This window comes from Limanda limanda, chromosome 19, assembly GCF_963576545.1.
Source record: "Limanda limanda chromosome 19, fLimLim1.1, whole genome shotgun sequence".
In the NCBI taxonomy this organism is placed as follows: Eukaryota; Metazoa; Chordata; class Actinopteri; order Pleuronectiformes; family Pleuronectidae; genus Limanda; species Limanda limanda.
The window spans coordinates 1,409,020-1,434,624 of NC_083654.1; the positions used below are offsets into that span (position 1 = coordinate 1,409,020).

The 25,605-nt window shown below is 39.9% G+C and overlaps 1 protein-coding gene across 1 annotated transcript; it reads left to right on the forward strand.

Annotated features, from left to right (window-relative positions):
• The first annotated feature begins 286 nt into the window (after window positions 1–286).
• smad10a (SMAD family member 10a) lies at window positions 287–24,349 on the forward strand. The gene is made up of 13 exons (XM_061093156.1): window positions 287–524; window positions 2,675–2,750; window positions 5,428–5,671; window positions 9,141–9,315; window positions 9,471–9,494; window positions 11,799–12,011; window positions 14,268–14,525; window positions 14,679–14,780; window positions 15,189–15,239; window positions 15,588–15,774; window positions 17,583–17,751; window positions 17,933–18,071; window positions 19,390–24,349. Exons 1-13 carry the CDS (start codon window positions 521–523, stop codon window positions 19,599–19,601), a joined length of 1,854 nt encoding a protein of 617 aa, XP_060949139.1. The 5' UTR covers window positions 287–520; the 3' UTR covers window positions 19,602–24,349.
• The last annotated feature ends 1,256 nt before the right edge of the window (window positions 24,350–25,605 follow it).

Below are 25,605 nucleotides of genomic sequence, written 5' to 3' on the forward strand. Positions count from 1 at the left end.
TGTGTGTTTTGGGGTGGTTGGGGGCGCTAATCTCAGCGGCGCCACCTTAAAGAAACAGTCTCGCTGGCCTGTCAATCTAGCCGAACCAGACAGACCCTGGTTCGCGGCCCTGCTGTGAGAGTCGCTTCATGATTGGCCGGCAGCGGAAGCCCCTGTGAAACCTGACTATCTATTGGTTGCAGCATGTCGAGACGCTGGCGAGCACAACGTCTCTCCTCTATTGTTATTGTGGCGTGCGCGTGAGGAACGGGCAGGATGCGCGAGGAGACAGCGGGGCCGTTATGATAATACAGCAGCGAACACCGAGCTCGCGAAGTACAAACATATGAGAAATAAACAGTAGCCGGTTATATCCGAGGATATCTGAGAGCCATCTGTCGTGTGAACACTGAGCCCCACACAGGGCTCATACAAAGGAGTGTAAACACACACGGCAGCTGCGGTCAGCACAGACAGTACGGAGGGAGCTGTCGGAGACTCCGAGGTCTGTCTGTTTGACTTCTCCTCCCCTCTCCGGCTCATGTGTAAGTACAAGCTATTTATCTCCGTCCCGTCGGTCTCCCGCTCTAACCACTATCACGACAAGACCAAACAACCGAGACACCGAGAATCCGGGGGGAAGTCAGTCCCACTAGCTTTGCTAAATTGTTGCTTGTATCCGCAACAAATGCTCTCGGCTGTCTCACTCTTTCATTGTCACGGTCCATATGTTGTTCTCACTTCCTGGCGTTTGATGGACTGGAACGAATCAGATGAATGAGTCGTGGAGATGTGTAAATGTATTTCATGAGCTGGTACTTGCTCAGACAGCGAACTGCGTGACGCATGTTCACCGATGTAGGATGTCAGGGAGGTGAGTGTATTGGCCTGGAAACCGCTCAGGTTGTGTCAGACAGACATGTAACAGACAGCGTGCCACGGTTTTCCTTTCTCATAGCACTGATGGAAGTTTTAGAAGTGTGAGAGGTCTGGACCTGTATGATGAACAGATGATTTGTGGAAAGCAAGCAAACATGCTTGGGAGATATGATTCTAAAATGAACAGCTTCTTACTGGTGGTGGCTGCATGATTCAGAATGACCATTCTCTCTCTCTCTCTCTCTCTCTCTCTCTCTCTCTCTCTCTCTCTCTCTCTCTCTCTCTGTTAAAGTTGTCTGAATAAAGCAGACTTATGCATGAATCATTTCCAATGAAAATCCAAAGTACACACACCACGGAGAGAGTCACTGCATATAGATCTATACGACAGGACGAAATAGACATGGATTTCCATTTAAATGTTGTTTGCATTTAAGATATAATAACAATATCCCATCACTGTAATACGTATGATAAGGTAAATATATATAATAAGGGTAAAAAGACAAGCCATTCAGTAAAACAAAAACTCTGCTACTGTTGATGCTTTTAGTCAATTTTTTGTGATAATGCTAAAACACATTTACGGTATATGTCTTGTGGACCTTCATAAAGTTTGGATTATATCTTTAGAGTTGGATTTTGAGCCTAACGGCAATTTATTTATTTCAGAATGCCTGAAGAATGAAGCTTTTGTTTTCAGGCCCAGACCTAGAAAATAACGGTGTCAGAGACATTGCAGCCCCCACTATCCTCAGAAGCATACAGTGGATACGGATTTGAGCTTGTTCCCAGAAAGAATATCCTATGTGGTCATGTCATATTCATAGACTTTATATAACGTTGTACGACACATCTCCAATTCCTTTCCCTATCCAGAAACAAAGCCAAAATTTCCTGAATACAACCATTTCCATCTTGCGCATTCGAAGTGCCAAGGTAGCGAATTTTGTTTGACCAATCAAACTGTCAGTCTCAGCTATGACATTTCACACTGTTTATAACATCAAATAACGAATTTCAACCAAACTTCTCAGAAACATGAACAATTGAGCATACACCAGTGTTATAAGAAATCACAAAAATGACAGACACCATCTTTCAGAAAATTTCTTTTTATTTTGGTCCTTGTCCCTTCCACAAGGGACATAAAGGAGTCAGGATTTATGACCTACACTGCAGCCAGCCACCAGGTGGTGACCAAGGCTGAGGGGCAAGAGTAGAGCAGGTTGTCCACTAACCAGAGGGTGGGCAGTTCGATCCCAGCCTCCCCCATTCTGCGTGCCAAAGTGGCCCATTGGCAAGCTTCTGAGCCCCTGACAGCTGTGCTTGCATGATGAGTGATGAATGATAGAGGAAGCGCTGCACATAGAGGAAGTGTATGATTGTGTGAGAATGGGTGAATGGTAACTGACCAGTAAAGCACTTAAGAGTGGCCATCAATACTAGAAAAGGGCAATATATATACAGACCATTTACTTTGGTTTTACTTTTTGGGAGCATCCCATCCTGTTGACCAACTTTATATACAGTCTATGGCTGTAATGTGTTGTTGTGCTGGCAGAAGACAAAATGCTTATGGCATTTGTTATTTGCATGGTTGTATTAACATTTTTATTTAAGTTAACTGTTTGTTGGATTTAGACTATGTTGTTTGGAATCTGTCTCTCACAGCTGTATTACTCAATTACTGGAGTAAAGATTTTGAATCGTGGTAATAAAGGATCTAAACACTTGTACTACCCCCACTGCTTAGATGTGTGCAGCACACCTAACTAGCATCCACTAGTTTCTAATCTACCTGCTCTACCAACAGGGACTGATTCAGAGCTGGGCCATCACGATGCCAATGAAGTTTCTGGTCACTCATTGGCTGACCAACTTAATACCAGGTAAGCAAGACAGTATTTTTGCTCCCAATACTCCTACTAAAATACAGCAATATCAGTCTTCAAAAACAGGAGGAGAGTCTCCAGGTGCTCCAGGTTACAATGGTTGGTTTCACTTCTCTGATGATTCACAGCAGCACTCTAATCTCCTGCATTTTGCATCACTGCCTGCCAACAGTGATTGGTGCTTCCTTCTAATCAGGATATGTGTTGTTACTGCTAGTCCTCTTCTGTTATATTTTCTTTGGTACATGATATTTCTGGATTTCAAAGTCAAAGATTGAATTTTGAAAGGAAGGTTTTGAAAGTAAAAAGTAAAACCGCACAGTATTATTTGACATAACATTTTTTATAAAATGATAGGAAACACAAATGAAAAAGATCATATGCAAATGGTGGGAGGGTACCTTCACATGACAAAAACTGTAAGCAAGATGGCAATTGTGGCAATATTAAGATGACTGCATGAATGATTGCAAGAACAAAGATTGGGCCTGCATTGATGATGGTTTGGTAGCTGTCTATGCAACCAAACAGGTTTAAACTTTATGTTGATTCGATTTGGCTTGCAGTTGTGAACATGCTTCTTTAGTAACTATATTATAACTGAGATAAGAGAATAAAATGGTAGGCTTAGTTATATATTATTTTGCCACATAGATACAGGGATTTATGGACATGCTTTGAATCTCGCTGGATCAGGACTTATTTTCAATGTTCTAGTTTTCATTTTCATCTTGGGATAGGCACAGAGTGTGCTATCTTAACTTGTAAATGAATCGAAGAGTGAGGACTTTTGAAATTGAATTGGTCTGGGGTAAGGTTGTACAATACCAACATGTTAGACTTCTATATCATACTAGTTTCAAAAAATGATACTCAATACTGCTTTTGATACCACAATTAACAAAAAATAGGTTCTGTTATGTTGAGCAATATTGTTCCTGTAATATCTTTAATTTTAGCCACAAACATTTTTTTAGTTAACTAATAAAAGGAATTGATTAAAAACAGTGGCCAGTCTGCAAAAAGAAAGAGAAAATTGATAATAATGCCTGTGACCAAAGGTTGGCCTAAACAAGTGGTGTTATTTGGGAGCATTTAGGTGAGATTTGTCTTCAAAATTGAGTGCTTTTAATTCTAAATATTGTATTTACTTTTACTTATTGAAACATTTATATTTATTCGGATTTGTATTGACTCCCTCCCCCAAGTATGTGATGCAGACTTGCAGGTTTGTTGCAGGAAGTGAAGTGAGTGTATCTGTGTGAGAAAAATGAAGCAGTCACAAAACTTCATACAAGAAGAGATGTTACTGAGCTAATATTAGTTGGGCTTTGGGGTAAAAAGATCATGTTAATGATAGTTAATGTTAATGATATCTGTTAAAGCAACAGTTGGTCGCTTCAGAGAATTTTCTTGAGCTCATCTGCATAACATCACAGCATCATATTTCACGCGGCTTTCAATAATGACACTTATTAACTCATACTAACACAACATGACCTCTCAAAATTCTTTGAAAAGGTCAGGGTGCCGGTCGTCTAATGTTTAGCTAAATTTGTGTTGTGTCTTCCTCTAGTCCTTTAACACATTGACTTGTTATAGTCTTTCACATTTCCTTGAGAATTTGCCTTGGCCAATATTGCCGAAGAGCACTCTGACCCTTTTCATTTTCTACAATGTTTGATACTTCGGTCTTCGCCACGGTGGTCATCTTTAGTTTACTTCAGTACAGCAACAGGTCGCTGACCGGCTGCTGACATGCTACTGCCTGCTTGTGCTTCAGCTTCCAGTGACGTAATAGGTTTCCCTCTAGTGGGATGAGGCAACAGCCACAGATTGAGGATAATTTTATTTTCTCCTGTGTTGTTTTCTTTAATGCAGACTTATGTGTGTTGTTTCAAACAAGTGAAGTAAATTATTGATTTGGCTATCCTAATTCTGGGTGACTGTCTGAAAGACACAAACCTGAGAATACCTTTCTGCCAAAGTCATCTGCTTGTAGTCGCAGATGTGACACATTCTGCTCTAGTCACACATGCTGTATATATCATAGACCCTGTTCAAACCAGGTACTATCTGTCTTGTGTGATCCAATCACTCAGACCATATTTTGAGCTGTTCTGGCATACATGTGGCCACATTTATTTCTTTGTGTGAATAAATATGCAAAATTGACATATTAACAAATGAGTAAAATCATGTTTCATTGTAAAGCTATATGCATTGCTTCACCAAACCATTCCTGGCTCCACTCTTTCAACCTCTCTATCTCTCATCCTTACAGTGACACACAAAATGTATCTTTCTCTCTCTCGCTCTCCTTCTCACACACACGCGCACATACACTCACACACACACACACACACTTTTTTCTGTGTTAAACTTTCCATGAACTTATTCTCTGTCTATTATGTTGAACACAGTTTTTCGAGTTTGGACTAGTATCTCCTCTACTTCCTTTATTTTCCCAGTGTTTAAATCCAGCATCACATATCCCTTTTCATAAATTTTCAGTTTTCCAAACTGGTGACCATCATGTTTGTCCATACTATCTAACAGAAAAAAACTAGTTAAATATATTTAAATAGATATATTGTTGTTGTTATTGTTGCTGTGCATGTCTATGTATATGTTCATTAAGCATATGGAGTGTTCCTCTTGTGTCTTGTGGTAGCAGCATCATGTCAGTGAACCCTCCAAGCAGCAATGATGCCTGTCTCAGCATCGTCCACAGCCTCATGTGCCACCGGCAGGGTGGAGAGAACGAGGGCTTCGCCAAACGTGCCATCGAAAGCTTGGTGAAGAAACTGAAGGAGAAGAAGGATGAGCTGGACTCACTCATCACTGCCATTACCACCAATGGTGTCCATCCCAGCAAGTGCGTCACCATCCAGAGGACACTGGATGGACGGCTGCAGGTCAGTCTTCCTCTCATAAGCAGGCTTATTATGTTTTTGTATTTTATTTGCTTTACATTCAATATAATTCTATATTTAGAATCAGTAATACTCTATTGATCAAAGGGGGGACTTGTGTTGGTTACAATAGCTCCATGCAAGAGTAGAAATATAAGCATATACAAATTTTAACTAATAAAATAAAATAAAAAATGAAATATATACAATACGTGCATTCTGTACATTGACTACTAAGTGCAAAAATGGCATTGTAATGCGTCCAGTCTGTTGACTCAGAGTGTCTGACAATCAGAGGGAGGAGTTGTATAGCTGGATGGCCACAGGCAGGAATGACTTCCTTTGGCAATCTGTTGTGCAATTTGGTGGTCTCAGTCTTGCACTGAAAGTGCTCCTTTTTTTGGCCAGCACCTCATGGAGAGGGTGGGAGACATTGTCCACAATGGCGTATAACTTAGACAGTATCCTCCTGTCTGACACTGCCATCAGAGATCCATCTCCACCCCCACAGCGTCAATGGCGGTTCAGTTTGTTGAGTCTGTTGGCATCCTCAACCCTCAGTCTGCTGCCCCAGCACACAACAGCAAACAGGAGAGCACTGGCCACCACAGTCTCATAAAACATCCTCAGTATAGTCCGGCAGATGTTGAAGGACCTCTGTCTTCTCAGGAAATCTTCTCTGGCCCTTCTTGTAGAGGGCATCAGTGTTCTTAGCCCAGTCCAGCTTATGGTCTATGAACACTCCAAGGTATTTATACTCCTCCACAATGTCCACGCTGACCCCTGAATGGAAACAGGGGTAACCGGTGTCCTGACCCTCCTCAGATCCACAACCAGCTCCTATGTCTTTGTTACGTCGAGCTTATATATATATATATATATATATATATATATATATATATATATATATATATATATATATATATATATATATATATTCATAATGCTGAAAGTCCTCTTTTTCTCATTAAGGATGGCTTTGATGTATTTTGTACAATTTTGTTTTACTAGGGGAATGGCAGGAGAAACTCCAGAGTAAGTCCAGTGCCTCTCACTCGGACATTTGCATTCTCATAAATAGCCCCTCTGCACAATGTCAGTGCATGATTGCAAGCAGCTTAAGGTAGGTCAGGTGTAAATTGAAAAACATCTGTCATTTACATCGATGCATCAACCAAACCTTTATGTAAACGCAATTTTTACTTTTTACGCTATGGTCGTGGTGACACAGGATTAAATGATTTTCACGAGAGCTGCTTTCAGACATGCACTAGAATCTGCAGAACCTCTGTATTTTCTCTGTCCAAGTGAGACACTCCGTAGTCTCTGTGGACTTTGTCTGCCTGACCTCCAAGTAAAAAGTCAGTAGAAATCCAGTAGAGTCCGATGTGTAAACACAGCAGTTTATTCCTTACTGGATTGCACTGGCGTGCGGGTGGAGGGGTTGATGACGCAAAAACCGGTGACATAGTAGAAGACACCAACAATGATGTCTAGAGAGTTTGTGGTGATAAGAGCTGACAAGGGTGATGGGGTGCGGTGCTGTAATCAAAATCTCTCGGCTGAATAATGGAGAGGATTTGTTGCTGTTGTAAATGAGTATGTGCAGAGAACCTCCCACTGTGTTGTGCATTTGTGAAAGGCAAAGACTAGTTATACTACGTCGCCAATTCTCCGGATTTTCCCCAGAGGTCATATCTGAAAAAGGCTTCGGGATTTGTGCTGAATTGATGACTGGACTTGTAAAGACCTGTATGACAGCATCATAAACAGCTCAGAATCTATAGCATCCTTAATCTTGTTTCATGTCTAATGGTACCTGAAAGGACACAACTACACCAACAGAGTCTCCTGCATTGTTTCAATGCAGAGCTGTTTTTGGACTGAAGGGCTGCTTAAATGCACACTGACAAATGTTCACCAAACACTCATCGATAAGAACCAGATTATTTCTGTCACTGGTTGTAGTAAATAAATACACAATGGATTTATGTTTGGTGTTGGATCAAGTTAAAGATGATGTCATGGATTTTTCCCAATTCAATATTATTTGTATAATGCCAAATCATAATATGCATTATCTCAAGGCACTTTACATAGAAGGTCAAGACCTTAAAAATGATAGAGAAACCCAATTTACAGTAGCTACTGTATACCACAGGTTCCACGTCAATGAAGCGCCAGACTCTTGAGGTACAGGTTAGCTTGGGATTTATTATTAAGGCTTTGCAGACTATTTCTCATACATACATACACACACACAGTTCTCTGAGCGGTTCTTCGCCCTCTTTGGAACCCTCCTCAGTCCCAGCACGCTACTGCTGATAAAAGGGATAGAGTGATTAGCAAACACTTGTGCACAATCAAACCCCCTCTATGGTACTGTTCCCAGATCCACATCCCCACTCTCTTCCTCCTGCAGCCAACACTGATCACACCCCACTACACCCAACAGTTCCCACAATGAGCAAGCACTTTGCTGACTGTGGAGAGAAAAAACTTACTAGCAGACCTCGAGCAGTACCTAACAAAATTTCCTCTGGTCATTCTCCAGTGTGAACACGTCATTGAATACTACCAAAATCTGTCAATAGTATAATAAAGTGAGTGTTTGTCTATTAACTCAAAAAAAGCATTGAGTGACTATTGAACCTTATGACTTACCGAAGCCCCATAGGAGCAGCAGTATGTTGTTGTTCCGAATTTTTGTTCTTGTGTAAAAAATGACAGATTGTTAACAATAAGGACTGTGTGCAACAGAACATAAAATTAACATCTTATTTTTAAATATGCATACCATTTTATTTATAACAATTGTATTTACACGTTGTAACACTTAGCTCTTAGCCCTAAATTATAAACACTGTTCCCAACACGGTATTATGCAGTAAGTGACTTACACATGTTAATGTTTACACTACACACTGTGCAAATTTTTAATCAGCCCTAATATCAAGAAAAAAGCAAGGTTCTGCACAGTATGTGTAATTTTACAAACAATTATATGATTCGGCTGATGAAGTACATGTATAGAAGCTATAAAGTCTGTGTGTGCTCGCTGGTGCTGCCCAATCAGGCCATATCTTTCAAAACAGTCTTTCTCCATCACACATAAGTAATGATTTGCAAAAAATCATGGCACAAAAAGTTTTATCAGTAACACAAGAGGTTACTCAGCACAACAGACAGACACCACTACTTTTTTAAAGGATAAACTGCATAAGGGGCAGCTGTAGCTCAGGAGGTTAGTTGTCCACTAAGAAGAAAGCCGGTGGTTCCCCATCTTGCCCAAGCTATGGCAGTCTGCGGAAACCTTATTTGTTCGTTGTGTCCTAAGCATTCAGACAGACAGCTGGTAGACATCTGAGAGTTCACAGAATATCTTAAAAGATACAGTCCACTGATGGATGAATGATAAAGTCAATAAGACTGTTATTGTAACACTTGTAATGATGCTGTGCTCTCTCCTCAGGTGGCTGGGAGGAAAGGTTTCCCTCATGTGATTTATGCAAGGCTGTGGCGCTGGCCTGACCTCCACAAGAATGAACTCAAGCATGTCAAGTTCTGCCAGTATGCCTTTGACCTGAAGTATGACAATGTGTGTGTCAACCCCTACCATTATGAGAGGGTAGTGTCTCCAGGCATCGGTAGGTCAGATTCATACTCTCAACAACTCTGAGTGGGGTTTACAATCTCTGTGATAATTTGATAATTTACAGATAAAAGCAAGTATAGTTTAACAAGCTGATGCTTCATTTTACATATTACAGTAAATCTTTGTTTTCTCTGTCTTCTCTAACAGTTGGTCTCAGCCTTCAAAACACAGGTGAGTAAGACTCTATACTGTAGAGTCTACAGAATCACATCATGGCTTCATTCAGGTTAATTGTCATGTCAACACTCAAGTATTGTTATGGTCAAGTCTAAGTGCAAACACAGGGACAGACCCACTGCTTTCCACATGTGCCAACTGTCGGCCACATAGCCAACTACTCATTGCATTCCAGCCAGTTACTTATGAGGGTCAAACAGTAACCTGGGGCCTTTATTACAAAGTGAGTTCAACAAACCCAGGCAATCTTTCTATCCAGCTTAATTTAACCGTACAAGCCCAGTCAGGCTAAGAGGTCCCACGAGTTGGTTATCAACCTGGTAAGTCAACCTTGTTTTCCTGATCTAGATATTGGCGCATGCACATAAAAGGGAAGGTGTTCACTGCAAATGACCAATCACTGTCATGGACAAGTGATATATTGCTAAAGACGAGGGACAAACTATTAAGAAAATATACGTAGTACAAACACGTTATCCAGGCTAAAGGCAACACCGTTAGAGTTGCTTAATGTAGGACAAGGATAGCTGGCCAAAAATCACAGATTGTGAGAATGTGTAAATTAATGTTTTTATAATCATCATTTGGGGAGTGGATCTGACCATAATTTAGTTACATCTTCATTACATTAATCAGAATGAGATTCAGGGTTTATTGCCCCGAAGGTTTACACATACAAGGAAATTGCTTTGGTGTGTTTGTGCAAGTATATATTAAAAAAATTGGAAAATAGGAAAAATTATACAAAAATATTATAAGCACCAGGGAAAGGATTGTGCTATACATTGTAAATAAACACTCGAGAATGGATTGTGCAAAGTACATTAGGTTTGTAATTGGCCACAGGACGTTAAAGGCCAATATAATACGGTATTTACATATATTCTCATTGTGTGTATGACAGTTTTAGCCTTATTCTTTGTCTACAAGTAACTTCCACAATCAAAGAAACATAGGGGAATTCATACAGTCTGTGGTACTGCGAGCGCATCGCTCCAAGTGTGGGGTTTGTTATGTGCGACTCTAGCAGGTGACGAAGGTAGATCATTCCCTTCAATGAGAAGGGAATGATCTTAATGTCATGTCTATGTTTCTTAAAGATACTCTTTGGAGTAGGTTCAGAATGATGAGAAATGCTGTGGTGGACACAGGGCACCAGGTGAAGTGATATTAACTTGGGTTGACAACAACAGTGCTTGATAATTTTTGTTGCATAAAAGTAAAAGGTCAATTTAAAACTTTATCAAACCACCTATTCAACAAACATGTAGAAAAGGGATATTTTCAAAAGGCTTGGTCCACGGGCTGCAGGCAACATGTTTTACATACCCTAACCCACCACACGGAAATTACACTAGTAGCTTATTGCTCTATTGTTATGTTGGTTTCTAATGAATCTGTTGAACTCTTATAAACCTGACTACTGTGTGAGACAACCCACCACCACGACCACATGTGGTACCTCCAGACACTGAATCACAGCAGCAGCACAGTAAGGAAGAAAGAGGACAGGAGGAAGGGCTGATATCGACTTGTGTCTCTGTTCTTCTTTCTCTCTAAACTTCACTCAGGGAAATAATTTAGTTTACTGACATCTTAGATTTGCTTTCAGTGACATAATACAAATAATAGTGTCTCTGCTGTTGTGAATATTATTGTTGCTGCTCTGAAAACAGTATGAATAAAATATGATATAATAGGACTTTATATAGTAATATGTGGCCACTCAGCTGTAGGAGAGAAATGTGTACAGCGCTCGCTCAGCAGTAGCAATTCACTGTGAGTAGATTAGCATTTCAGCTTTGAGTTGTCTAATCCTACTCTCCTTTGGTGTGGTCATGGTCTGTATTTTATATTGTCTCTCCAAGACCTGATGACCACTCAAAATGCTTTACAGTAAAGTACAGTTTTGCCATTCACACACATTCATACAGAGCATCTATCATTCATAACACACACTGTTGGCACAGCCTTTAGGGGCAAATTAGGGTTCCGTATCTTACCCTAAGAAACTTCGACACATGGAATACTGGGGGATTGAATTCATAATTATAGTTGGTCAATCCTATACTTTGTTAGAATTACAAAATAAGAATCCTTTTGAGGAGATTGAGGAAAAGGCTTATGTGGGGCAAGGAGAATTTACAACCTACATAGTCATGCTATCCAGATATAGCTATAACATTCAATTTGAGCTGTATTCATTGAATGTCTGTGCATGCTTGTAAATTACTGTAAATATTCATAATAAACTTTTGAAACTTTTTTTGAAACCTTTCTGACCCAAACTTCCTGCAGCTGCACCAATCGGCCTCATCAAAGAGGAATACATCCATGACTGTATACAGATAGACCTTCCACCTGGCATGCCTCTGTCTGACCATCAAACAGCCCTGAAGCTGCCTCCTCCAGACCACTATGGTCAACCCCTGCCTCCCCAACAGCTTTCGTCTGAGCCCCTTGGACCCCCACCTGTCAGCAGATACACTAACCTGCCTGTTTCACCTAAAGGTCAGCTCCTCATTTACATCTATCATGGATGTTATGTTTTCATCTGAGCTTGTTTGATACTTACACCAGAGGTCTTCAACAGGTCCGCGGACCCCCTAGGGTTCTGGTACTGCAGGGGGTTCGTGGAATGTTTGGTTGATTAGACAATTTTGTATGTTTTCTTAATTTTCAATTTTTTTTCCACAAATTTTAATGTCTTTAAATACACATTCAAATGAATCCTACATATTGTAGCGAAATTGGATAATTGGAGGCAGAAGACGTTATCTTTCAGTCAGCAATGCACACACTGCAGCTCCTGTACCTTGCACATATTTAAAATAAAAATGAATATATGAACCTGTGTATTATTTGAATAGCTTAGTATTGAATGCACAATATCAGGGTAGTTATGTTTATACATGGCACTAAGCGCAGTTTAATATAAAACACAATTTTATACAATATATATAGTGCGGGTTCCCTGCTCTATCTCTCCATCAGTTTGGGGGTCCTCGGCCTGAAAAAGGTTGAAGACCCCTGCTTTACACAATAACTTTGGCATTTTCAAAAAAAATTTTGATACTGAAAGAGTAAATTCATGTTTACGGGATTAAATGTATCTAATTTGGTGCAGCTTAAATGAAATTTAGCGGGTAGTTAGGTTAATTGAATTGCTAAATTCTTGAGACTGTGTGACAGACAGACAGACTGACGGAACAAAACATTTGTTGTACAGTGCACTCCAAAGACTTTTCAGACATGTCGTTCGGAAAAACTCTCTCGAGATCTTCATCTGTGTCTTCTATGTGTGTGGCTCCGCTTTGTCATCCAGAGACATGTTTTTTTTGTTTTTTTTGTTTTTAAGGCCTCTGAGCGGGCAGTCAGTGGCCAGAGCCATTATTTTTTTGGGGTTGTCTGTCCGTCACTCCCATTCTCGTGAATGACATATCTCATGAATGCCTCAAGGGAATTTCTTCAAATTATAATCAAATATTCACTTGGAATCAACTGATTCGATTTTGGTGGTCAAAGGTCAAGGTTACGGTGGCCTCAAAGCAAATTGTTTGCCTTGTGAATGTGATATCTCCACAACGCCTTGAGGAATCCTTTCATATTTAAAAAAAAAAAACTAACTTGAACTTGGATTTCATTTTCGTAGCCAAAGGTCAAGGTCACAATGACTTCACCATATATGTTTTTCCTGAACAAGACCAGCTTTAGGGAATTTCTTCAAATTTGGTACAAACATTCACTTGAACTTAAAGATGAAGTGATCATATTTTGGGGCCTCGAGGTCAATGGTCAAGGTCACAGTGACCTTACGTTCCTGTGAATGTGATTTATCAGGCTTGTCTTAAACGGACTCTTACCTTTGTTGCGTTTGAGAATTACAGCACATTCAAATCATCCCGCCTTCCTCCAATGCCCCACCCCCTCGTTCCCATCCGCGGTGTTTTTTTGAAGAAACTTTATTTACAAGCAGACTTACAATACTGCCTCCGCGCACGCACGTGAGTTTTTGTTTACCAAAGCAATGGATTCGGTAAGTTATATACATTTACATTCACATGCCTTGATGACGCGGGCCCGAATGCGCCACAAGAAGCAGACGGAAAACCTGCATGTCCATGCAGCAAACAGACAGGTCTGTCGGCCAATAAGGTCCTTCGGTCCGAAGAATTTTATTGGTTGAAGTTTTCACTAAATATTATGAGAGTGAAATAATTGTTTGTTTTGACTCCTGGTGGGTCTGTCTTGCATTTTAGAGTGTCATTACCTTATTAATACCAATTTAACCTTATCCAAAAAAAGTGTAAAAATGCAACAAAGGTAAGAGTCCCTTTAAGGGAATTTCATTACATTTTGCACAATTGATGGTCAAAGGTCACCGGCACCTCTCAAACCCTTGTTTTGCCTTGTGAACATCTCAAGAGAATTCTTTCAAATTTGGCACACATTTTCATTTTAACTAACTGATTAGATATCAGTGGTCAAGGGTCATGTTTTTGGCCTCTTGATTGGGATATCTCAACACTGACTAGAGGAAATGTCTTTCATATACTTTCGATAAGTCACTTGGACTCAAAGATGAAGGGATTGCATTTCAGTGGTCAAAGGTAAAGGTCACACTAACCTTATATGAATCTGGAACAAAAATGTATGTCCACACATACACCTCCTTGGACGATCTCCGGAGTTCAGTGCATGTCTGAAAGCAGCACACACTTCATATAGTTAAGTCTGGCCTGATGTGTTCAACTGTTGTCTTTCCAGTGACCTGCTCTGGTTCCATGCTGCCACTACAGGTCGGTCACAGTGATGGCCGTCTCCAAACTGCATCCCCACAGGCTCAAGTCATGACCCCAACACCACGACCTCCGACTCCTACCCAACCCCTACCTCAGCAGCAGGCTGCCCAGCAACCCTCACAGCCCCCCCATTCCCAACAACCCTCCCTACCTACTTCTCACTCACATGGAAAGAACGGATACAGCAGCAATAAACACTCTCAGAGCCAGGCTGTCTTCCACAGTAAGTTAACAAATACGGACACACACACACATATATATGTGTGAGTATGTATATATATATATATATATATATATATATATATTCAAAAATCATGTAAACTGTTGTATTGTACATTGGTTAACACTCATCATTCATTATTTCTCTGTAATCCAGCCGTTTGGACAGGCAGCAGCACAGCCTCCTACACTCCCATAGGACCTCCGCAGAATGGGCGTAATCTCCAACAACCTCCCCTCCATCACCCAAACCATCACTGTAAGATGTACATTAAGGGCAGAGGATGTCACACCTTGTTAAAGCCCTATGAGACAAATTGTGATTTGTAAATATGGGCAAAAAATTAAATTTGATTGATTGATGTACTATGGAACCTGCACCTTTTCCAAACAAAATAATTCAACATAACTTTCACTAATTCTGGGAAATGTCCTGACAAAGCAATTATGTTCACCCTGTTTCTTTTTATGCTGAAAACATTGGCTGTCACTATACCAACATTGTAGATTGGCTTCGGTACTTTACGATGCCATCTAAGTGAAATTAATGGAGAATATGTAGTTTTAAGCACATGGTATTGAAACAGTATTGATACTTTTGACAAACCAACCTTATTTTGCATATATTACTGTTTCTATCTGATGTACACATTTCTCTATTTTTCAGGGTCTCAGCATCACGCCTCAAACTCTTTCCCTCCTGTGGCCAATCATCCAGGTTAGAGACCGTTATGCTGAATATTAAATGATGTTTATTCTGATTTAAATCTAGTATTTTTTCCTTTGAGCTGGCGGGAAATCAAAGCCTTATTGGTGTGTGTGTGTGTGTGTGTATTCACAAACTGAACAACACATGATTGGATTTTTTCTGACGTTTGGTGAGATTGTTACTTGGGAGGGTATCATCAGGTGATTAACTTTTGTGGTGAGCTGTCAAAGTTCAAGGCCCAAAGGATATGATCCAAAAAAACATTTTTACAGGATAGTTTTGCTTAATTTGTGGAGGGTACGCACGTCTTAGTATATTGATGTCTGTCACACACTCTGTTTAATCTTTTTATCACAGCAGGACCAGAGTTTTGGTGCTCTATCTCCTACTTTGAAATGGACGTTCAGGTGGGAGAGATGTTTAAGGTGCCCTCCAGCTGCCCTGTTGTGACTGTGGATGGTTATGTTGACCCGTCGGGAGGCGATCGCTTCTGCCTCGGCCAGCTGAGTAACGTTCACCGCACAGATGCCAGTGAGAGAGCTAGGTGGGTGAAGACAAACACTCATATCAGCGAAACAAGAGGCCACTACAATGGCTGAGCACTAACACCTTAACTGAAGTGAACCAATGACAGTCAGGGTTTCTTAGGTCAGATACATAAGGAGCCATCCCATCAACATGGAGCCAGGTGTTGCTTATTGCGATGGAAGTTTTCTGGAGGTTTTCTGGAAGCTGGTGAAATGAGAACTGAGGCAGCAACAGATGTCTTACCCAGAAGGGTTTATTGCAACCTTGATGTACATCAGAGACCCAGGATGAAACAATAGAAGTATAGAATGAGTATGTGTGGAATGAGACAGGCTCTATTCTTCTCATGGTGTACAGATATAATGTATAAGGATGGTAAAAAATTCTCTCACAATCATAATCAGTATTTTACAAGCTATATTAGCTAAGATGGCTGTGATCAGGACGACAATGTATCGCCATTGGGATATCAACTTACATGACATACGTATCGCAAACCTACTTGAACTGCAACAAATGGTGTTCCATGTGCCTTGCAATCATGCTCTGAGTGTCATTAATGTCAAAAATTATGATAATTTCCTTCAATGAATCATTGTCGGAATAAGAGAATAAGATTGAGAATAAAGAGCAAAAGAGAATTACGAGGTGGCTCCATAAAATGTCGCTCCGACTCCTCAATACTAAATTCTACTGTGAAAAATTCGTAACGGCTGTGAGTCGCGCATGCACAATGCCTTTGTTATGTTAGAGAGCATGGCTAAGTAAAGTGACTGAACGCTAGCAATGTGGGTTAGGAAACACAAAGCAAATCCAGTTACCAGATGTAAAGTTGTCTAACTTCCAAAGATTCCTTTGTCAAAGAGTATATATGTTTTTCAGCCTGTGTCCTGCTGAGTATCGCATAACCATATAAAAGTTAAATAGGAGATAATCCAAAAAGAATGAAATATCATGATATTTTAATATAAGCTCATTTTGAAGTGCACTTACATACAGTCTAGTTGATTCAACTATTAAATATTTCTTGACATTTCAGATGACTTGTATCCAACATAAATACAAATGTAAACATACAAAATGGGTGTGCATGGTGGCAACTTTTGGAAGAAACAATATTATTGGAAAAGTTATGACTTAATCTGCTTTCAGACATGCACCTAACTCTCCAGATACTCCATAAACTTGGTAGCCAATTCTCTAGATGTCATGTCTGAAAACGGCTTTATTGAGGTACAATCCATGACATCATGGTCAGAAAAATGGATTTGATATTAGATAAGATGGTAAATAGTCTGTATTTACAATATATAGTGCTCATGAGGAAAAACACATCAGGAGGACACAGAGGAACCTGAAATGGTTATTGGACAATTTATGTTTTGTTTAAATTTATGTTTGGTGTCCTAATGCTGTGAGTGGTTCATCTCTGGCTGCTTTTGGGAGACACTAGTGCCACATGTCAATTGCCCCAAGGAGCTATGTTTATTCTGCAAATTATTGGCTTTGGCAGCGCTTTCACATTCATCTTTCAGAATATGATTTTTAAAACTGCAGGTTTAAAATCAATAGTTTGATTGAAACCTCAAAGGCTTAATTTATTTAATTTTGGAAGTTGAATCTAAAGGAGGAAATATCTATTGGAGATTGTAGGGAAGCTCTTTCTCAAACTCTGTAGACTCTTGTAACTCCTGCTCACTGCACTACTATGTCAGACTAAACCTCAAGCTGTGTGATTTAAAAAAAAAAATCCCAACTGAAATAATAATAACCTTTAAAATACATGAAGGATTTCACCTGTGCTGATATCTTTCTGTGTTATAGGTTACACATAGGTAAAGGCGTGCAGCTGGAGTGTCGTGGGGAGGGGGATGTGTGGATGCGCTGTATGAGCGACCACGCTGTGTTTGTGCAGAGCTACTACCTCGACAGAGAGGCAGGCCGAGCACCTGGTGATGCGGTGCACAAAATCTATCCTGGAGCCTATATCAAGGTCTGAATTCAGCTCCCTCACTCACTCACTCACTTACACACACACAGAATTAATGATTATTATTGGCTGACAATTTGAGAATGAATGAATGCATCAACCATGTTTTGAAGAATGAATGGTACTACCCTCTCCAGATGGCCTATTCTGGTGTTGTAATGCAGGCTGCGTGTGTGTTGGTCAGGTGTTTGACCTGCGACAGTGCCACAGACAGATGCAGCAGCAGGCAGCAACGGCTCAGGCTGCAGCTGCTGCACAGGCAGCTGCTGTGGCTGGAAACATTCCTGGTCCAGGCAGTGTTGGAGGCATTGCACCTGCAGTTAGTAAGTGTTGTGAAAACTTTATTTTATAATGACATACATAAATGGAAGCCTGATTGAAATACAGAATTGTACAATGAATGGCACAACATTAGTAACCAGAATATAAAAAGCCAGTAATATGACGTGTGTCCCTCACACAAAATCCTGCTTTTGTCCAGTCTTATGTACTGTGTCATTTCTAGATTTCGCTTCCAAGTTTATATACAAGCTATAAATGGTAAATGATCTATATTTGTGCTTTCTAGTCTTGATGAACACTCAAAGCGCTTTACAGTACAGTTTTTGCTATTCACACATTCATACAGTGCATCTATGGGCAGCACTTTTCCTATGGGAACGGCACAGGGTTCAAATTTGGGGTTCAGTATCTTGCCCAAGACACTTCGGCATGCGGAATGGCAAACGAATTTGCGACCTTCTGGTTAAGGGGATAACCCACTCTGAGTGACAGCCGCCCGTGCTGAAGAAGGTTGAAGCCGCTTGTGAGAAGAGCCTGTAGATGCAACTTAGGGATGAACTAAGTTATCCAGCTCCTAAGTTTTCTGGTTTAAAGAAATCTCACTATTTTTTTTACAGAAAATGTTCTTGAAAAGACTAAGGAAATATATATCTTCATATAGCTATATGAATGTGTGAATGAATGCAACTCAAACCACATTGATCGATTAGACTGGAAAAGCACTGTATAAATACAGTATTTACCATTTACACATCATCTGTCAGGAGACCGCAGCAAAAGACAGACAGAGCTCTTTGTGGTAAAGATAACTATATAACTATTAAGTTCAGTGTTGATGTTGGAAATGGTAGTTTGAACTTTTTATTGACCATTTTTTATCTAATATAATAATATTTATCATTATGCATCAGGTCCCTAACAGGGACATTATAGTTGATTATTATGTTTTTCTTTTTGGTACACTAACATTGTCATAAAAATAGTAATCAACAAAATGCACTATTTGCTTGATGTTGAAGAATTTGTGATATCACTGTGCTCTAATCAGAACACTCAACACTGCACATGTCGTCAGAGGCACAGCGCTGTGTATCACTAAAACATACAATAGGGTTAGGATTTTCATTAGGGAGATAGGCCTCCAACAAATTCACTAAACAGCTTCATAAGGTCTTTACCTGTGAAATATCTGATGTCATGTAAGTTTATCAGGTGTTTAGTGTGTGTGTGCTGTTCCACCACCACTAAACTGTGACATAATATGCGTGTAACTGTGCTCTTTAGTTAATGGTGACTGAGCTTGAACTCTCTGTATGACTGACCATAAACTCGACCACACATGATGTTATGTGATTATAGGTCTGTCTGCAGCAGCGGGGATCGGTGTGGACGATCTCCGGCGACTGTGTATCCTGCGACTCAGCTTTGTGAAAGGCTGGGGGCCTGACTACCCTCGCCAGAGCATCAAACACACCCCCTGCTGGGTGGAAGTCCACCTGCACCGTGCTCTGCAACTTCTGGATGAGGTGTTGCACACTATGCCATTGGCAGACCCAGGGCCTGCTAACTAAAGACCAAGACAGCGTTCAAATTCCAATCAGGATTCTCTAAATGTGCGCACACAGACAAACTATCGGATTATTTTCTTCAGGCCAAATATGCTATATGTCTTGATACACACAAGTTATTTAATCAGAAACACACAGAAGACAAAAACGACCAACAACACATTATGCTTGTAACAATCAATGCACACATCATTCATGCTGTCTCACAGACACACACACACATGCACAAACACACTGAAACCAAATGGTCTGTAGCTGCAACACAGACATACAAGTGTGATATCTTTGGGATTTTTCTAATGCTTTACTCTACAATCTAAAGTCAAGTGCAAAGTAGTTAAATCTGTGAAGGTTAAGATTTTGAGTTTGTCTTCTGACCAGTGTGTCTCTGGACTGAAGACAGTGCACTGTACAAATGCAGGGATGCGTTTCAGAAATCCAGTTTACCAATATGCATTTTGGATTTCTACTAATTGTAGGAGTGTTCTGCACATGCACTCATGGAATAGATAAACATGTAGAACTTATGTATTCCAGGAGGCGTCAACACTCCAGGACAGATAAATGCATACCTCTGCAAAAGAAAAAGTCTAAGTGATCCAAACAGTGTTTAAATTCTCTTCATGTCTTACTAACAGCAGAAATGATCTAGAAGTATGTCTTAGGAAGCCAGTGTTAAGTCAACTGTGTGCTTGTACTGCGTTCTTCACTATGTCCATCTCAACTCAAACTGTTAGCCCTCTTATTATGCTCAGCTCGGACTATATTATTTTTGTACCAAAAGTCTAAAAAGCCAAAAATATTTAGCTTTACAGTAGTGTTGTTGTTTTCCAGTGCTACCCTGTATGTAACCAAATGCTTGGTGGAAATCACCAAAGCCAGAATACCTCATTACTACAGTGCAAAGTCACAGTTTAGTTTTCCACTTTTGGTCAACATTGACAGACTGAGCTCAGGTCTGCAGTCAGTCTGAGAGGGTATGTGATGTCAGACACTGACTGTAATCTGTAAAATATGTTACTCTAAAGATTGACAGCGGAGTGGACTTGTCAAAGAAGTTCCTGGGTACTTCTGGTACAGACTCGAGCCTGTGCATGTGACACCAGTGCCTTTCTGTTCTCTGGTCTGATCTGTTTGGATAATTTCCTGCAGACATGTCACTAGCAGTTCATCTTAAAAGGGAATTCCACTATTTTTCAACCTAGGCCCTTTGTTGATAAATGTGGGTTTGTAAATGAATGGTACTTAAAAATAAAATTGGAAATTAGTCCAGTAGTGTGCCTCCATTGGCAGCCACAACTTGAAATTGGCTACAATCTAAACTTGTGGTGCAAATGCGTCCATAAATTTTCACAAATAAAATGCTCAAATTGTTGAGTCTAGCAACATAACACTGCAGCTTGACCCTTGGCAGATAAGATACGATACAATACATTTATTAATCCCAAACACAGTCACACTACATGCAAGTGAGGGGAATTTGTCCACCGCCTCCCCCAGAAGTAATGAGATTAAATGAAAATTCCTGTTAAATTTCATGAGGTGTTGTACACTTCGAAGGGCACATTGACTCTCCTGAGGTAGACACCAGACCTGACAGTTTAATCAATGTCAAATATCTCATTTAAACTCAAATCCATACTGTACAACAGTGGCAACATGGACTGTTGATCTAGATCCAGAGGTGAAGAAATGATTGGTGAGATGACTCATGTAGTTTGGATCTGTCAGGAAACTGAGACATTAATCATCCAATGCCACTGCATGGCAAGGAACAGCCATTAACACATGCATATTTGTGATTTGTGCCTTTTGTTGACGTAGATGCACCAACACTGGATTGTAAGAAGATTGATGTTGCACATTGTGATTTGGTTTTCAGCTGTTCAGAATCTATGATGATATTCTGTAGTCCCCTCAGGTATCTGTAGCTCATCAAACTGGTTTTACCTGAGTAGTTTTGTTAATTGCCTTAGTCTTTAGTGAGTGTAGAGATATGATATGGCTCTATCTTAATCTTAGCATGAACGCCACCACTAGATGTCATGGTTATCTGCGCCCTCTGCCCATATTCAGGGATAATGGTTAAGCAGGCTTGCTCACATAAGGAGCAAATTTATCATTATCGTCATCTTCATTGTCCTGGTCTCTCTATAATCAATTCACCCGTTCTGTTTGTGCATCACATTTTATTTTAATGACCAACGTTAGCAACTTTATCACACAACTGCAGATTTAAATTCTGTTTATGAACATGACCTGGTTTGAAAATCCACCCTGAGTAATCTGATCAGTGGTCAGCCCTAAATACATGTCTGAATGCACCCAAATGCTTCCTCAATGGGTCCTGAGATCCAATCAGTCAGACCACATTCAGGGGCTTTTATTGCTGTATGAACACAAATGTATTCAAGGCCACATATGAAGGACCACCTACTCAGCGGATGTCTTCTGACCCACTACAATTTTACAATTGAATTGATTGTATTTTTATGCTTCTCAGAGCTCATACATTGGTATGTGTTTTGGGCCACCGCCACAGATTGAACACTGATTACCATGAAATGAGTTATGTCTGTTTCTCAAATAGGAAAAATCTCAGTAGATATATGCACTGCACCGATTCGTTCAGCCCCTCCCAACTCTTTGTCATCATCATCAGACAAATCTGTATACTCAGACAGGGTTAAATCATTATTTATAGGATGCATTTTAATGCCAGGTGTGAACAGACAAACTTGAAGCTGTAGATGTGTGATTGGATCCGGCCTAAACTGAATTAGCAGTTTTAAGAGAAGGAGTTGCAAATCCTAGCTTTTTGTAGGAGAGCTCCTCTGCTTTTCCCCTGTGAGCTGTAGGACTGATCGTGCTTCTGTCTCAGTTCTAAGGGAAATAGGAAAGGCTTAATAAGACCCACACGTACACGTATTCATAGATTATTGGGCACTTCATTCTACATATAGGTTGGATTCATTGCTTGCCTGTAAACGGAGGTCCCATTTTTGCATATTCAGCTGAGCTGTTTTGCACTGACTGAGGACTATATTGCATTAGCATCAAATAACAAATAATTATGTATTAACCGAACACTTTGTGAAGACTACACAAAAGGTTCTACTCTCTTGAGATATGTATTGTCCTGTCTGTGGTTTGCTTCCTGCTCCCCACCAAGCAGGATTGCATGTGTTTCTGCAGGGGAGGGTTTCCCTTTAGGACTTTACACACCTAACACTGGTCTTTTAATGCGATTAATTCTCGCCTCTCATTTTTTCCTCTAAAAAAGTACCTTTTTCCCTTTATTCTTTGCATCATGATTAATAATAAAATACATGAACCAAACTGTTCAAGTAGCATAGGCTACACAACTACTGACCTCAGACAGCATTCTGAGGTCAGTGAGATCCTGGTCCTCTGCCTCCTTAGATAAGGCTCTAATATCCTCAGCAGGTCTTCAGACATCCTAAAATATTATCTTGTATGGAGCAGTAAAGTGGTAAATCTAAATTTCCTTCATGGAGTGAGGAGGATGACAAGATCTTCATCATTGGATGACTGAAGTATGAGGTTGTGCAAATCTATTTTAAACTTATTTGAAAGAGTTTCACATTTGCATCACTGCAAGTATGAATAGTTGTGATAAAAAGCACTTGTAGGGCACTTGTAGGGGAGAATTTTTATTTATTCATCACATCCTTGGTGTCTGAAGACCTTTACAAAAACAAAAGCTGGTCTTGGCTCAAGTGCATTTGGAGCACATCTGGAAATGTTCTAGAAGATGTTTCAATCAATCAATCAAGCAACTATTCACAAATCTCAATTGGTCTCATAGTGCTTAACCCTGAGAGTGAGGAAAAACTACCCCAAAAACCAAAGGAATTTTTAAATCTTCAGTCAATGACTGACCTTTTTTCTTTCTTAACAATTATTGCTTTCATCAGTCGTCGATTGAGTTTGCAGAAAAATAAAATATAGAAGTAATCAAAAGGTCAGAAAAGCGCCAGTAGGTGAAGCATTTATGTGCAGGTTACTGTAGGTTATTAATGTTATGTTGGCATTCACTAAGTCAGGACTAAACTTTAAGGCTCAAGTTCTGAAAGTGACTTGTTTCTCCAGCCTTGTATGTAAGCACAGTAATGATGAATGTAAGAGGGACCACAGATTTCTTGACCACAACCTTTATATCTGCTCTCAGCAGCTATGCTCAGTCTACAGCACCCATCCTCACCAGAGACTGTAGACGCCCTAACCATTACACAGAGCTTGTCTATTAAGTGTGAATTGTAGTGGGTTTGTGCATCAGTACAGGGGGCTGTTTCTCTCAGTGTTTATGTCTTGCATTTGATTTGCTTGGGAGAAGATGAATGTTTAAAACAGAATGCACAGAGAGATGCAACAGCTTTAGAAATCGGTTTAGGTTAAATATTCTAATATTTAATTCATGCATTTTTTTATCTCAGTATAAATGTTCTGGAAACATTTCTGGATTTCATCCCAAACCAAAACCAATGATGATGCATTTATCATTCCAGACAGTTTTTGAATGTGAGACGATTGGATCAACACACACCATACCATTTAAGTGACATTACATGGGTTTATCTGGACACTTAAAAAGGACTGAAAAATAGGTAGTAAAGAACTGAATTTGGCTACATTAGAATATTGTTATTATTATTTTGGAGTTATTTCGTTGTAAACACGTGCTGCTCTTGTAATGTTGACTGGATATTAAAGAAAATATTCAAACGTCATTGTCTCATTGAAAATGTAATGCTGTCAGTAATGTCATGTCAGAGAAGATGGTAAATGATAAATTGTCTGGACAGTAGTGCTAGTCTTGCTGACCACTCAAAGCATTTTACAGTACAGATTATTGCCATTCACACACACACAATTATACAGTGCATCTATGGGCAGCACTTTTTCTATGAGGGGCAATTCGGTGTTCAGTAATTTGACTAATGACACTTTGGCATGCAGATGGGGAGAATCATCAATCATCATCTACTCTCTACATACAACTTTTACAACTATAGCATGTACATGATTGCACCATTATGTAATTACTTATGTTAAGCATTTAAATATCATAACAGGATATTTATTCACATTGACTTCCTACCTGGTCACAGACAGTGTTGCAGAGGAAGATGTAAAACACTTAAAACCCTTATACTCATAACATAATTCATAACTTATTTTTCATGGTTATTGTTTTAACTTTATTTAAAGGAAACATGAAAATAAAAACAAATACACACAAAATGTATGAGTATAAGTATAATACAAATAATAGTAAGAAAAAAAGATCCTATCGGATCCAGGTCACCTGACCCTACAGATACACAGCACAGGTATATTTCTGCAAAGTGATACAAACATCTATTGGAGTTTATGATGGCCCATAGCTTTAAATATCATTCTCTAGGTGTTGGTCACTAAAAGACTTCCTTATGTGTGAGCTTATCATAAGCTGGCCTTGTTCATCCTCACTAGCCGACACCATTGCAGGAAAGAATAACAGGCCACAATCAACACACACCCAGTCCCTGCTAGACAGCCACAGACACATACTTCTAGAGTGTCAGAACCAACCCCCAATAGTCTACACACCCTATCTCCTCTGCTGCTCCACCCTCAATACAGGGCTCACAGAGAGGAAGGAGACCTCTCATAGAACAACAGTAGGAGACTGAGGGTACTGGATAACACCAAAGTAAAATCAATCACAACACCCAATGAGAGGTTAAAGGTGACTGACAAGGATTCAGAAAAATGGGATACTCCAATGCTCTGATTCAAAAGAGACCATGTTATCTGGACCTATAGTGTCAGTTTTAAAGAAAACCCAAACCATAACCCACGGGTGGTACTGATGATAGCAGTCCAGTGGGGAAGCGGAATGTGACATTTGGAACACTGATACCTAGATACTGTAGATCCACCCTGAGGTAGGATCAGCATTTAACACACAATCGCACTTACCCTGAGGTGAACACAATTCGCA

Bases quoted from the DNA above. Each gene is read 5' to 3' on its own strand.
- smad10a (XM_061093156.1), top strand. The intron at 9,316-9,470 runs GTAGGTCAGATT...CTTCTCTAACAG, and splicing joins GGTAGTGTCTCCAGGCATCG to TTGGTCTCAGCCTTCAAAAC. The intron at 15,775-17,582 runs GTGGGTGAAGAC...TCTGTGTTATAG, and splicing joins GATGCCAGTGAGAGAGCTAG to GTTACACATAGGTAAAGGCG.